We start from the raw sequence: 14840 nt of genomic DNA, 5'->3' as shown, positions 1-14840 counted from the left end.
GTAAATGACTGGTTGACGCAATATCGTGGATGCGCTTTTCATTGCGACATACTTTCCTTTAATCCTCATAAGTTATAGAACACTTATACAAATCACACACACACATATTTATATATCTATATTCCTATATATCTTCTTACGATTATACCATTAAAATACTTTACAATGCAAAATCTTTTAAAACTTGATGATATTTCTTTTGTGTAAAATAATCTATTAAAATGTTACTATACGATATATATAGTTAAAAAAATTCCAGGTTCAGAGATGGCAGATAAAATTCGAGACCGATCACGTCTCATGGGAAAGTTTTCAAGAGGACGGCAAAGGGAACGCCGCCATAGCCCGAAAATCAACTAATCACCGTGTAGACCGACCATATTTCATCCGGCGAATTTCTTTCGCCCGCACATTCCGGCCGGTCGCGGAGTAACATCGATTTCATTCAATCAGGGATTATAACGGTTTGCACGGTCGGTTGGCCATATTCGGCGTTAACTACGAATAATTGACAACGGTCCAAGGTAGAAATTCAGTCTTTTATGGCCGCTTAAAACACTGGGACCCGTAATTATCACCGATCATCGATCGGCCGATAATCGCGGTAAACACTGTAAATGAAACGCTTGTCACTTACTATCGGATGATGAAGAGACGTCTCGGAGAGAGTCTTAAAATTGTAATTCGATGAATTCTTCAATTAGAATGTAACTCAATAATAATCCGATTGACAACCAATTTTTGCGCGCAATAATTGCTTTCCATTTTCACACAAGTGACACTAAATTTAAAGTTATGTATATTTTATACCCAAATAATAATATCGCTATTTACTTACTTTGATGACAAAATTATCACGCAACAACAGGTTTATAATCTTTTAATGTGAGTTAATGAAATTCAGTAAAGCACACGATCTCGAAATTGTGCAGATTGTATTATAGGTAAAAACTCAGTTGAATTTCACTTCTCAAAATGAAAAGAAACGAGCATTCAACTGAGTTATGACAAATAAAAATTATCTGAGAGAGAGAGTGTGTGTTTGGTGTAAATGGAAAGTAACTAATATGTTATAATAACGTTTATGTGGCGCCTGTCCAAACATATATTTTGAACAAGTTTGAGGCAGTTTTGTGAAGAAACTGCGAGTAATGAACGCCCGCAGGTAGCAGGCGTGGAAGCATGCGACCTTCCATCGCTTTTGTGTCCAAAATGTATAATTATCGCAAATACCACTTGCGTAAAGATGCGGATAAATACGCATATAATAACACACATTCGAACATCGAGCGGAGGCTGCACAAAATGATATATCCATCGTTGATTGAGAAGCGTGAGCTGGACCACCATTGCCTCAAGAAATACTAATGTAGATACACTCGCTAATAAACGCTTTTTTGCACGGGATCTTTGATTGAATAACAAGCTTTATTATTCTCTGTTCGTTCAGTAATGCGCTCTTAAAAAAAGTTTAAGTACTATTTAAAATCGTTTTGAGCTTCTTATGACATTGCATAAGTCATGTAGTTAAATGTCCATAAATTTCAGTTAACAGCATAATATTGCTGTTATATAATTGCACAACGGCGGATTTAATTTCCAATACAGATATATCTTAGTGAGATATATCTTTTTATCATGACAATGATTCGAGATACTCAGTAAAAATAAACTCTATCATTTCTGCAGGTTGAATTTTAATACTGTTGTAATCCAATATGTAACGTGCAGCGAACTGCGGAAAGAATGCAGAAAATGCAGAACGTCGATCACTCTAAATGGGCCCAGAAGCAGAATCTTTCTTCAAACCTGTTTTTCTTTTCTTTCTCCGTGTTGCGGCGAGGACCGCCTAATGGAAGTCAACGTCGCTTTTCACGGTGTGTAATGAGAAAAAATGACGATGCTCTCTGAGGACGGAGCGTCTCGGGACGTGTCTCGACGGGCATTCGGGCACGCCAAGAACGGGAGCGATCGGGGCCAGTTTGTTGACGTAATCGACGAAAACGCCTCCCGTGCCGGGGGAGCGAGCGAATCAGTTGAGTGGTCGAGTGGCAGGCCGGTGGTTATCTTCAATTTTTCCATTAAGGCACAGGTTGGTCGCCTAATGGTCGCTATTTGCTCCTCCGGGTGTGTTTCGACAGTGGATCTCACTTCGGTCGCCGTAGTGCGGATCGGTTGGCAATACGGGAATAGCTCGTCGGTCTGCGGGGGCCCTGGAAGGTGATGTCGAATTCCTTTTGGCGCCGTCCAAAGGCTCGATTTTGGGACGAATATTAAAATCGGTCGGCAGGCACTACGTTGATGCGGCACCCGCGCTCTCGCTGCACCTTCGCCTTCGAGAAGATGGCACACAGGAAGAAACAGGTTTGACAACCTGGAGGTGGGCCCACCGGGGCCACGTGCTGCGGCGCATTACTTATAATCCCATCAGCATTTCTCTCTTTCTCTTTTCGTCTTCCTCTGTCTCTCTTTGCTCGCCTCCTCCGCCTCTTCTTTTTGCTCCTCTTTCTTCCTTCTCTTCATCTTCGAGACTCCTCTCCTCCCCCACATTCTCTGTTTCTTTCTCTCTCTTTCTCCTTCTTTCTTTCTCCAAGCCTTTTCCGAGCTTCAAACCTTGCAGACCGATCTCCTCTCCTCAGGTCGCTGCGACGTCTGCAGTGCAGCGCATGTCGTCCTTCATTTCGACGAGCGCTTTTTATTGTTGCGAGACCGATGTCTTTTAAGTGTTTGGGAGCACGCGACGTTCCGTCATTATCGCGTAGTGAAGGATCGTTCGATTAAACAGACATCAACGGAAATGCTTCATAGAGTATGATGTAAAGCGATAAAGGGGAAGGGGAGGTAGATCATTAGAACTATAATGAAAAAAGGACTCGGTAAGAGTATATGATTATAATTGCATAGCGTCCAACTTGGCGTTCAAGGAATTTGCATTCGATCGTCCTTGGAAAATATAGGCAGAAAACACGTTTCTTCGCATATACTTGACTGTTATTATCGACTCATTTACCAATTACATCGGGGATTGTTAATAAGGAATCAATCAACATAATTCAAACATGAAAGTATAATTTTGCAGTACGGAGTATTCTCGAATTTGACGGACGTTTGTTGATTTATCAGTGACGTGAAACGATTGCAAAAAGTATGGAACATAAAAAAGGAAAGTTAAAGTTTTTACGCATGACATGGATCTTGCCCGTATCCATTTAATCTTAATGAAAAACAGGCGAACAATAAAGCCGATTTCATGAGATAAAGTATCTAAAATTAACAGACCAATCTTTTTACATTTTAAATTTAAAATTAAAATTTTTTAATAACCGTTAAAGTACCATATAAACAAAGACAAATAAGAAAGGAAGTAGTGTATCAAAAAAATTAAAATTTATACTGCGTTTAATATTAACGCATTAAATCTTCATGATGAAAGAAAAATGCAAGAAGTTGATGACAACTTTCGTAATCGATGTGATAGAGATGCAGAAGCTATTGCGGTAATATCTCCGCGATTGCTTCGATTAAAATAATACTGCGTAATAAAGTGAAATAAATAATCGTATGATTAGCGGTTACGCGGAAAGCCGTGTGGATCGGTAACGAGTACCGTGCCACTGGTTATAGTCGGCAGATGAAGGCACTGAATTACGAAGCTACAGCAAGAAAACGAAAACGGTGGAATCGCGAGAGCTTGAGATCCAGGACTCAAATAATTAAAGCGTTCGCGAGGCATCGCGGTTGCCGCTTTCTTACGTAAACCCCCCACCTTACACGATCAGATCTATACGCGTTCCTCTTTTTTCCCCTTCGCCGATCTTCGCCGTTTGCACGAATTATACACCGTGTGGACTTCTCCGCCATTATATCATTCCGTAGAAAGAAATGCATGCGGCAGGTGGCTGTATACAACGACCGGCATGTTTGGAATGTGGGAGTGGGATGAGAGAGCTCGATAACGTGTTGTCGGCACAGGCATTACTGTGGATTGCTTTCTAGATATAGCTCTGTATGTCTAAGAAGCAATTTTTTTTCACAGCAGTATTGTAGTACATGACTATTTGGAACTTGTAATAAGAAGAGTATAATAAACCTGATGATAAAACTGCCGAAATTATAAATAGCTTTGGAAATTATAAATAAGATTTGGAAACTAAATGTATGTTCGGGATAATCTTGGATCATTCAACTTACAGCCTTATCTCGACATAACCATATTTTGTTTTCGTACGTCGATGTCATGTAATGTCGGCCCGAAGAAGCATAGCACAATCTTCTCATTGTTAATTCATTCGAGAGAGGCGGCTTAAGCGGATATCTGAGAGCGTTTAGAATTCATCAATTACTGCTGTACAAATAAGACAAAAATCTACTTTGCACTTCCGGCCACGAGTAGGTCGATATACCGTTATGATATCCCTTCTACGAAAGAGAAGCCAAATGAATAAAACGTTCGAGACAACTTGGAGGTGGACCAGGACTCGTCCTCTTTTGCGATCCTGAGGCGAGGAAACAAAAGGATTTATTACTCCTCGCTGGTAACTGTAGTGTTAATACACGGGTTCTGACTTCGAAATTTACATAATTTCGTTTACTTATTTCGAAATACTCGTTCGCCAACCTCAAGACTCGCCGATAAATGTGCAGTTAATATACTATCATTGGCAAAGTTCCGGAAATTTAAGGTCAAAATATTTGCATAGCAACCTCCGCTTGGAGAGAGAGAACAAAGAAAATTAATTATATATATATAATTATAACTCGGTGATTTAATTGGCAAAACACTCGTCTCGGAGAGAAAATCAGGAGTTCTAGATTCCAAGTTCAAACCCTGTCTGGTAATATTTTTTGCAATAAATTCTTTGCAGGTTTATAAGATGTTCATTATCATTATTAAATTGAAAATGAATTTAATTCGATATTAATTTCAGTTTCAGTTTGTGTTTTAAGTTCGACAAACCAAATTAGTACGCAGTTTTTATAGAATTGAAAAATGTATTTTAAATTTATATTTATAATATATAACAAATATTAAACGCCAGGATTAGCTTCGATCAAAAATACGAGTAGGATTTTTTCATATTATAACAATATTCGCCGCTTATTGTTTTGTATCGCCGCTAATTATAATCAAATAAGATAAATTAGTGACTTCATTAAAATTAAATTATAAACTTAAATTATGAAATTACAACAATTAAATGATAGAAAACCAATTAAATCGCACTCTAACGTTGTAAGATCACTCTTGCTCTCTGCGAAATAGCGAAGCCTAATAGAAAAGGAGAAGTATCTTCTCTCGACTTCTGACTTTCTTCGACTTACTTACTTCCTTCTCACTCAGCGAATAGTACCATCGACCAATGTACGGTAATATAGACTTGATAGAGGCTAACATACCCTGATTCTCTTTCTACATAAGGCCTTCCGTGTTAGTCCACCTCCGCAACTTGATTCGAGCGTGAAGAAGAGAAAAAGACAAACTCACTTCTCTCTCTTTCTCTTTTTCGCACTCTGTTCTCCGCTTTTATAACTTGGAATTTCATCGGTGTAATCGTTCTCCTTCGAGAGCCTCGCCGCTGCCAACTCCGGCGGTGTTCTTCTCGTGATGCTTGATTTTCGTGCGGATCTTCGGTGAAGAAGACGTCATGCGACGCCTAAAGCAACGAAGCGTCTCACATGGTGGGTGCTACATGGCGTAGATAATGGCTTGGACGCCTTGATCAAGTATAAATATTTTATTCTTCCATATTGTGCATGAATTTTCGACATTATATGAAAATTTTTAGTTAACTAATCCATTCAAATATTAATGAAACAATGATCCTTCTTTGTATTTACAGGAAAGAATAAGCGTACTGTTTCATTGTATATATGCTATCTCACTCTGTAATCTTAATAAATATTAGAAAATAATACAATATAAATTACAGTAAGATAGTATTGTATATTTTATTTACTATATGTACATATATACTATATATATATCTTCTTTCGTAGAATTTTGACAAAATTATAACAAGACTCTCTGGGTGCTTTCCATTTAGTGGCACAAGTCGACAAAATGGAAAGTACCCTCTATTACATAATCTCCAGTTTTTGCAATGCTATTCCCTAAATTTTTCACGGATTCTGTCAATGATTAGAAAATCGATATTTAAAATTGATTTATTATTAATAATTTTGTAACTCTGATATGAGTGCAAAAAACATAAGTATTCGGGTATTTTCAGTTAGACGCTTTCTTCGCGCGCGTGTCCGAGTTCGGTGTCGGTCATCCGGGTCATCACTGTCGCCTCTCGAAAGCGCGTGCACGCAGTACGCATGCATACACGCGTGAGCACACACAATGGGCGCCGGTCAAAGTTCTACCCTCACTTAGCAATAATTCAGTTGTGCCGGTTTATCCTCCTTGAGTCCCGCGCCTCCGTACAGCTACCTCCTCCGTCTTCCCTGGCCCCCTTTCCTATCATCCGTCGACCACTCTGTCTCTCCCTCGAGAGTAGTTACATACACGATCGTGCAACGTGCCAATATCGATAAGTCAGTCGGAGCAAAAACAAGCGAAGGATTGGTTCCACCCGGTTCCACCACACTCGGTTGCCCGTAGTCTCGTACACACGTCTCCCTTTCGTCGCAGCGATCTCGTTACACGCACGTACACAATGTGCTTCTAATGTTCTTTTTAAACAAAGCGTCTGTGTCTTTAAACTATGTAGACAAATTAATTTTTGTAATTTTATAAAATTTAATTTTTAATTTAAATTAAATTTATAAATTACCCCCATTTATGCACATAAATCATGTTAATAAAATAATAAATATTTAAAATATGTATAAAATATAATATGTATTTCACGTTTATATATATATATTTTTTTTGTGTAAAATAGTGAAATAAACGAGTAATATTGCACTATGTTTGCTGATGATGATGATGATGATGATGGAAACATCCGCCAGCTATTCAGACTTTGCGGATTGCAAGCGTGGCATTAATTTCGTAGCACGTGCGCCGGTAGCAGCGGTATATAAACGCGCGTCTAATTATCTTTCCTTGCGTGCCACGATCCGCCTCGCATTTTCTGCTCGTAATCTCACGACTAACGTCGTGCGCCCATCGACTGGAAGGGTCCAAACGAGTCTGTTCGCGCTAAATGCTAGCAACTATTTCCGCGAAGATTTCACGGGGCGTTATATCCGTAAGGTATAATCCAAAACGGAACAATCGTAAAAGTAAAGAACGTTAGGGAACAGGAGAGATGGGGGTAAGTTGAAGATAATAGCAGTGCGAAATAAGAATTTTCATACTGCATTCTTTGCAAATACTGCAACCGATTCTGTAAATAGTTTTGTAAATTACTAAGTCAAGAGCCATTATATATTTTTAAATAAATTATGTAATAAACATAAGAGTAAACAAAAGAGTAAAAGAATAAGAGAATAAGAAAGTAAGAAAGTGAGCTAAAGTTTATTGAAAAGTGGGGAAAGCCAGCTTTAATATGATAATATTATAATTAACAATCATGATCTGTATACCGAAAGGAAAGCAATCAGCTGAGAAATCCTGAATGAGAACGTTAGTGAGTGCGATTCTTCGAACACAATTATCAACCTGACACAAAAGTTCACAAATAGACAACGTCACGGTAATATAACTCGCCAGTTACGACCATAAACGAGCCTACGTGTCAGAAAAGTACATTTGATAGTTCCATCGCGCGTATCCGAACCAGGATGTGTAATAAACCGTCACATCGGTTGTCGTAACCGACTGGACACCTCGAGCGAACGAGCAGATTGGACCATAGAGTTCTGGGTAGCTCGTGCCGTGCGATTTAATGGAGCAAATCGTTCTGGCTTTCGACCAATTATCGACAGCGTGTCAGATATGGCAGCGAGTCTAATGTGTGAGTGTGTATACGCCCGCACTGTGCGCATTACGAGGCACTTTTTTTCGCAATTGCCATGGCTGATCCCACCCACCGACGTAATGTCCAATTAGAGTCTGCTACTCGTCCGGAGATAATTGGCGAACATTCGCGCGAGAACGTAACTCACCAGTCGGTAGCCTCTCTTCCTTCTTCCGTCCCATTTCTTCGCCGTTCGTCTTTGTCGCTTTGCCATGTTACTATACGCACCTTTCTGTCACTGGAACTTCTTATCGTAGTGCTGCGTGTGCTCATCGCTGATTATACGCAGATAATACACCCGCACACTAAATTTCGTAATAAATTTAAATATATATAACGGAAGCTTTTGTGGTTATGAGATAATTGAAAAATAATAGATGATTTAACAAAGAAAAACTAAGTTACAGTAATATTAAAATAACAGATTTAACTCTTAAAATAACAGATTGGACTCTCGAAACGTCCGGAACTTGGAGTGGTTTTTTTTAACTTTGACATTAAATTATTGTTACGCACTTAGAACCGCGGTGATTGTTATTTACTCTTATTTGCCCTTTATACAAATAAGTAATATTAAAAATGTATAATATAATGAACGTGTGCACATTAAATTTCATGCAAACCAACACAAAATTTTATAAAAAGTACATTAAATTTCATGATATTTTTAACAGTGCACGATAGAATCAGCACAAGCTTGGAATGCACTGATCATATTGGGCGAAGTAAAGATTTCAATGCGAGGTATGCAGACATGTTAAGAGATTTCAATGCGATGTAAGCGAGTACTCTATCATGCGTACACTGTTAAATTCACACACACATATATCTATAGATTATTTTAATCATATCTATAGATCGCCACTACTCCTACTTAATGTGATTAATTTGACTAAAACAATGGTGTTAAATAATTTAACTCAAGAAAATGTATTATAAGAAAGTTGATTCGAATTTTATTGATTCAAATTTAGTTTATTATTTATTGGATGTATGTATTAATGTCAATGATGTTTACTTTAAAACTAACCATAAAAATTAATTGATTTACATTTTGATACAATTGGAAGTAAAAAATAACAAAATTTTTTTTACTTAAGATTAGGTCATCATTGTTTCTTTGATATTTAAGAGTGTAGTACTAAGATTATCTTATAATCGCAAATTTGCAACGTTAACTTAAACAAAAGTTTGTTACATCTAAACTTTCTACGCATTCTTTATATTAAACTTACATAAAGAACCAATTCAATAAAACTGTTTTTTTATCTGATATATTAACTCGTAAACATATTTCATTAAAAAAATGTTTTAAAAACAATTAATGTGCTTCTGATTGAACATAACCAGTCATTGACGCCAAAAATGGAATAATGAATTTCATCGGCACACCTCGGTGTCCTATAAAAACCAGCGTCGAATAAATCGCTTTCCATTCGCGGCATACGGCGCGTTACGTCGTGCGGCATCCAGACGTTTCGCTCGTCGAAGGCTCGTGGGGAGCAACAAAGAGCAAAAGACGGAGTCAATAATATCACGTAAAACACCCACACGAGGTGAGGTGAGGCGGTACGCGCGGGCTGGCTGGCTGGCTGGCTGGCTCCCCGAGCGGCGATTGAGGCACGGCCCGGCCGTAAGTCTCGCACGGGCATAAACCAATCCTGAAAGGAGAACGCGATGGAATGGGGTATCCATTTCACGAGCGATGGAGACATCGGGGGTACCTCGTTCGATCCCGCAGCCTCGTATGCTAATTTTCCGGCTGTACGCCGCGCCACACTGTCCGCTGCTCTCGGCTAGCGCGCGATGCGGCGCGGCATCTCGCGCGCACGCCGCTACGCGAAGAGCGGCACGGAAATAGGAGGAGGCCCTCAGGGATACGTCGAAGAGCTCGTCGAGATCTGCATTAAATCTCGCGCCGGTTTACTTAGAAGGAGAAACCGTTCGCATCGGGCGTGCGTCGGGATGAGAGATACATCGTAAATCGGTGTTGAGACTGTGGAATTTTTTATACTTAAACAACAAAAGCGAATGGTACAAAATATTTTTTAATCGTTAAAAAAAATCCTGGTATCCATTTCTTAAGTAGTCGATTTGATCACGTTGTAGGTTGAAGTTAAATAAATTTATGTATATATTAATTGATTTTTTCTTTTCTCTCACCATAAATCAAGATTTTTGATAAAATGTAATTATTCGATGTGTCACATCTGGATCTTATCGATACCATTCACGCGTATATCAATCGTTACGAACGCAGGTTCCTCGTGGAACTATTTGATACATGTCGACGCACCTTGCAGTGGCAATGGCCCTTATGTCGTTTCACCTGCAAACGACGTTAAGCGACCCGCATCTTTGTCTTATCTTACAGTTACACCTTCATGCAACAATCAACTCTGCTACCCTTCTACACTCTAGGCGGCTGTTAAATTTTTCATCTAACGACCGTTTGTTACCACTTTATTTCCATCATTGGACTTCCACTTTACCGCCAAAACCCGCCGAGAGCGTAACCTGGAGGAACGATCGGTTCCCTTCGGTGGAACTTTCGCAAAATTTTCGATGGAATATGACGTAGACACGTGCGTGCACGCACGGAGACCTCCCGCGGAGGACTTGACGACTGATAAAAATGTCCCTACTTGATTCCGCCTCTCTGCAAGGAGTCTACTTCGCCCCACGCCCGCCTTTATCTCGTCTTATTTGGTGCGGACGAATGACGAAGGACGCACGAGATTACTGCGCTGCTGCCCGTCGAGAGACGCATCCCGAGTGCGGTAGGTACCCCGCAAGAGTCAGTCCGCCGGATGATAAAATGACGGGGGATGAGACCGGACCGCATGTGATGTGCGGACACTATCCTCGTTATGCTCGCGAGCAGCATGCACCGCATCAGTGAATAATGAGTCCTGCGGAATTTCAGTACAGGAATCCGTGACTTTTCAACGTAACATGCGTCGACTCTCGGAAATAAGGACGTAAGGATCGTTCGCATAGGAAGAAATTGTCAATTGATTTACTTAGTTCCTAAGCGTTAAAAATATAATTATAATTGCGGTGACAAATTATATCAAAAGAATCGGAAGTATCGGAGGAAATTCGAAATAATATAAATTTTTAATCTACAAATAAAATTATGCGAGATTATTCTGCATGACCGAATCGTTAAAAAAACATGGATAACGTCTTTAATTTCGCAACCGTAACTGCGTCGTTTTCTTCGTCGGAGGAAGAGCAATTCTCTCAGAGGTATCTTTCTCTGGAGCTCCAATTGAAGCGCCGTAATCTGCGCAGAACTCGCGGACGTTCGCATGAATGTTCAGCCTCGACGTTACTCGACCCAGTCGTCGTCGTCATTCTCGAGGTAACGCTGAAGATAATTTATGTAATTCATTCGGTTAATATCGGCGCGCCGTGTCGTAAAGCGTTCGCATAACCAATTTGGCACTAAAGACCCCGGCACGAGGGCCCTTTAAGGTCCCTCTCGCGGTGGGCAGTGCCATAACATTACGGGTTACGAGTCGCCCCGTGCCCCTCGTCGTTCACATCCGTCGCAGTCATCTTCGCCATCGCCATCGGTTCTCCCTTTTCTCCTCAACGTTCTGTTGCCCCACTATCCGCGCTCCCCACGTTGCCTCCTTTTTCCAACCTTCACCTTTTTCTTCGCGTTCGTCCGGGCGTCAGGTGGAGAAGTTGTGCGTGGCCGATGGCGGATGATATTAGCATGGTAACTGGTGGCCCCAGCAGGCGCCTTATTAAATTTGTACCATAAGCAATATCGGGATGCGGCCCCGGGGCCGTTTCAATTTGCCGGTCTGGAAATTTAAGGCTTACCCTGTCTCACTCATTGCTACCGCGTCACCGTTATCGATGATGCAATGCGATTACTTTATCGTAATCACGAATTCATCATCAAGGTCGGGAAGACGTACCTAAATCTGTACCCATTCACACTCTGTCATTTTTTTGTAGTCATTCGAAATCGCACCAACACTTCACTATCCTTCGACGACACTTCACTACCTGAAGATCCTTGAAGACGAGTAGTTTAAGAATTCGCTAATTGCAAAGTGGAAGACAGTTAAGAGCGAGCAGGTGGATCTTTCTATGAGCGCAACGGGCCGCAACACATCTTATAGAAGCTCTACAACATCTCTCTTCAATATCCCGTAATGTACTATGTTCAAAGTCGCAACAAGTGTTTCGTTGCGATTAATTTTTTCTAATGTTAAACAAATTATCTATTAATGTGAATACGTGACAACTAGGAAGTGAAAGTCTTAAATGGTTATGCTGGATCTTTAGTGCTTAGATAATTAGATGTGAATTTTATATACATATCTAATGCTGCAAACTGCGCACCGAATTTAATTTTCAGTCTTAAAATGCAATTTTAACAAAATTAAAGTAATATCACAAATTAAATTGACAAACAATTTAAATAATAATGGTACTCGTAGGCATTTTAGAAGAACATTAATTTTTTATCAATTGCCTCACCGCACGTTTCTTTTCTTTTGTCTTACTGCAGAAAACGTGTAAATTGGTTTAAAAGATTGTGAAGTAAACTGTGATAATAACGTTAATAGTTTGCTGTTTGGACATGGTTGATCTGTACATCGGCTTGTTCATCGCATTCCATTTTTTTGAGTTAAATATTGTTGCATGAAAACAATAACGCAGGATTATGTTACTAAATCAGTTGCATTTAATTAAACGAGCAGCGCCCTAAGATTTATAAAATTTAAAGACGCTTCTGCGTGGCAAATCAGTCGTTTATTTTTATAATTGGATTTTACAATTAGAACAAGCACAACCTTAGAACAACTTGTAACTACGCCAAGTACTTTCAAAATTCACAGATATAATATATTTTTAAAGATAAAAGAGGAAGAAAGGAAATTTTTATACATGACATATATTCATGTAACTGCATGATCCTGTTATAATTTAAAATTATAACTTGAAATTTAAAACGATTATTCATACATTTTGCTTCATTCGTCCGCGCGCTGAATAAAAGTTAATATAATATTTTATCCGCGCTAATAAATAACGGTCGAATACTGTTTACAGCAACAATGCCGGAGTACCTACATCTGTGACGTACTGCGGCGAGAAAGAAAGGATACAAAATGAAATGACATAATAAGATGTCGGTGCCAACGGTACCATACCGCTAATGATTACAAATGACTGGACCGATATACTTGAGCCGACCAAAAGAACGAGTTTTGTGATCGATCGGCTGCAGCAATATCGCTCGATTCGATTTGGAACTTGCCGGTGTCCTCGAGAATTTCTTGGCCAAATTTTTTCGTATGATGATTTAGGAACTTCCGATAATTCAAAGAAAAAAATGTTCTTTTATAAATTAAAAGTAAAGCTTGGATAAATTGTTAAAAATAATTTGTTTTATATATATATATATATAAATTTTAATAAAGAGAGAAGTTAGGCATTTAACGACTTAGAGAATGATCGATCCTTTCTAAACACGCACGATGTTCGTTACAATTCAACATACAAGAAAAAATAATAACCAAAATAGTTAATTAATGTCAAAATGTATGATGAAGCGCATATGCTAATTATCAAGAAAAAACGAAGATTTTGCATTCCTAAAAATTTAAATATCTCTCATTGTTGGAATACTATTGGACCGACTGTCGCTCAAGAAATTGGGGCATCCGACTACACTCCGATTCCAAATTACTTTGATACAAATGCGTATAAAATTGGACATATTTTTGTATCAACGAGCACACAAGTAATGGATTATAATAATGATTTTTGACATCTTTATTTTAAGTTGTCCTTTCATTACTCATAAAATAGGTAAAATGTTTTCGCCCCGCGTCAGTACTGAAAATTCTCGGACCAATCCACAATTTTGTGGTGAAAAGCAAGACAAACACCAAATGGCTCGATAAGAAGCTTCATAGCGTGAGAACGTCTGGAGATCAAACGAATTTTCGAGTGAATATTAATAAAATTATAAATTTATTAAAAACACACACACACACAACATCAATCAAGTTGATTAATTGATCATTTCTCAAATATTTCTAAATGTACTTGTAGGTAATTTTCAAGAGTGGAAAAAATCAGCTAAGTTTTACAGGTCATGATTATTTTTTTCTCAGTAAAGCACACGATATGCTGACCGAAGGAAACGTAACGATAGATCGCACAGCTCATGAAGGTATATAAAATATACATACAGTATACATACACATATACATATATATATTACTTAATCAATATAATATTTAATAAAATATTTAAAAATAATATTTTAACAATTATTTAGTAATTCATTTATCCGTGATCTGTAGATTTGTTAAATGTTACATGGATTGGACTAATAACACACGTGGTTGTTACAAGAATCTCAGAATTTCGCATTATTAAAGATTTACGTGAAAGAACACTGCACATAGGCGAAAATGAGCATACTATTCTATTTAAATACGAAATATGCGAAATTGACCGGCATGGGGCCGTAATAAAATCTGTAAGTTTCTACATCAATACCTTACGTTGAAAACAAGAGATCTCAGCATCACAGATTTATTTTATCTCGTCAGGAAACGAAGAAAATACATTGCAAGTGGTTGCCAATAGGAGATAAAGAATCAGACAGTTTTCCATTAACCGAACTCCAAAGTTTACTCGATAAAACATGATAGTCCCTTTTATTTAGGAAACAAAAAATATATTGAACGAAGCTCTTTTTTGTAATTTTTTTGTCAATGTGATTATATGTGTCATATATTTATGTGTTTATATTAGATTATTTATATCCCTTATATTTTATCGCTTTTCTTCAAAAAGGATCGATCTACTCGCGACAATACATTCGTCACCTTAAAATACCAGAACCAGTTCATTCCAGGCACGGTATCATCCCGATCGTGACACTGA

General features: G+C 38.6%; 1 protein-coding gene across 1 annotated transcript; it reads left to right on the top strand.

Annotated features, from left to right (window-relative positions):
- Positions 1–13478: 13478 nt before the first annotated feature.
- LOC108783053 (uncharacterized) lies at positions 13479–14602 on the top strand. Its single transcript, XM_018551502.1, has 5 exons — positions 13479–13683; positions 13752–13892; positions 13998–14118; positions 14252–14430; positions 14504–14602. The coding sequence occupies exons 1-5, from the start codon at positions 13480–13482 to the stop codon at positions 14600–14602; spliced, it is 744 nt and encodes a 247-aa protein (XP_018407004.1). The 5' UTR covers position 13479.
- The last annotated feature ends 238 nt before the right edge of the window (positions 14603–14840 follow it).

The sequence above is a fragment of the Cyphomyrmex costatus genome, unplaced genomic scaffold (genome assembly GCF_001594065.2).
Source record: "Cyphomyrmex costatus isolate MS0001 unplaced genomic scaffold, Ccosl1.0 scaffold141, whole genome shotgun sequence".
In the NCBI taxonomy this organism is placed as follows: Eukaryota; Metazoa; Arthropoda; class Insecta; order Hymenoptera; family Formicidae; genus Cyphomyrmex; species Cyphomyrmex costatus.
The sequence above is the reverse complement of the archived record's forward strand: the minus strand, read 5'-3'. Positions and strand labels throughout refer to the sequence as shown.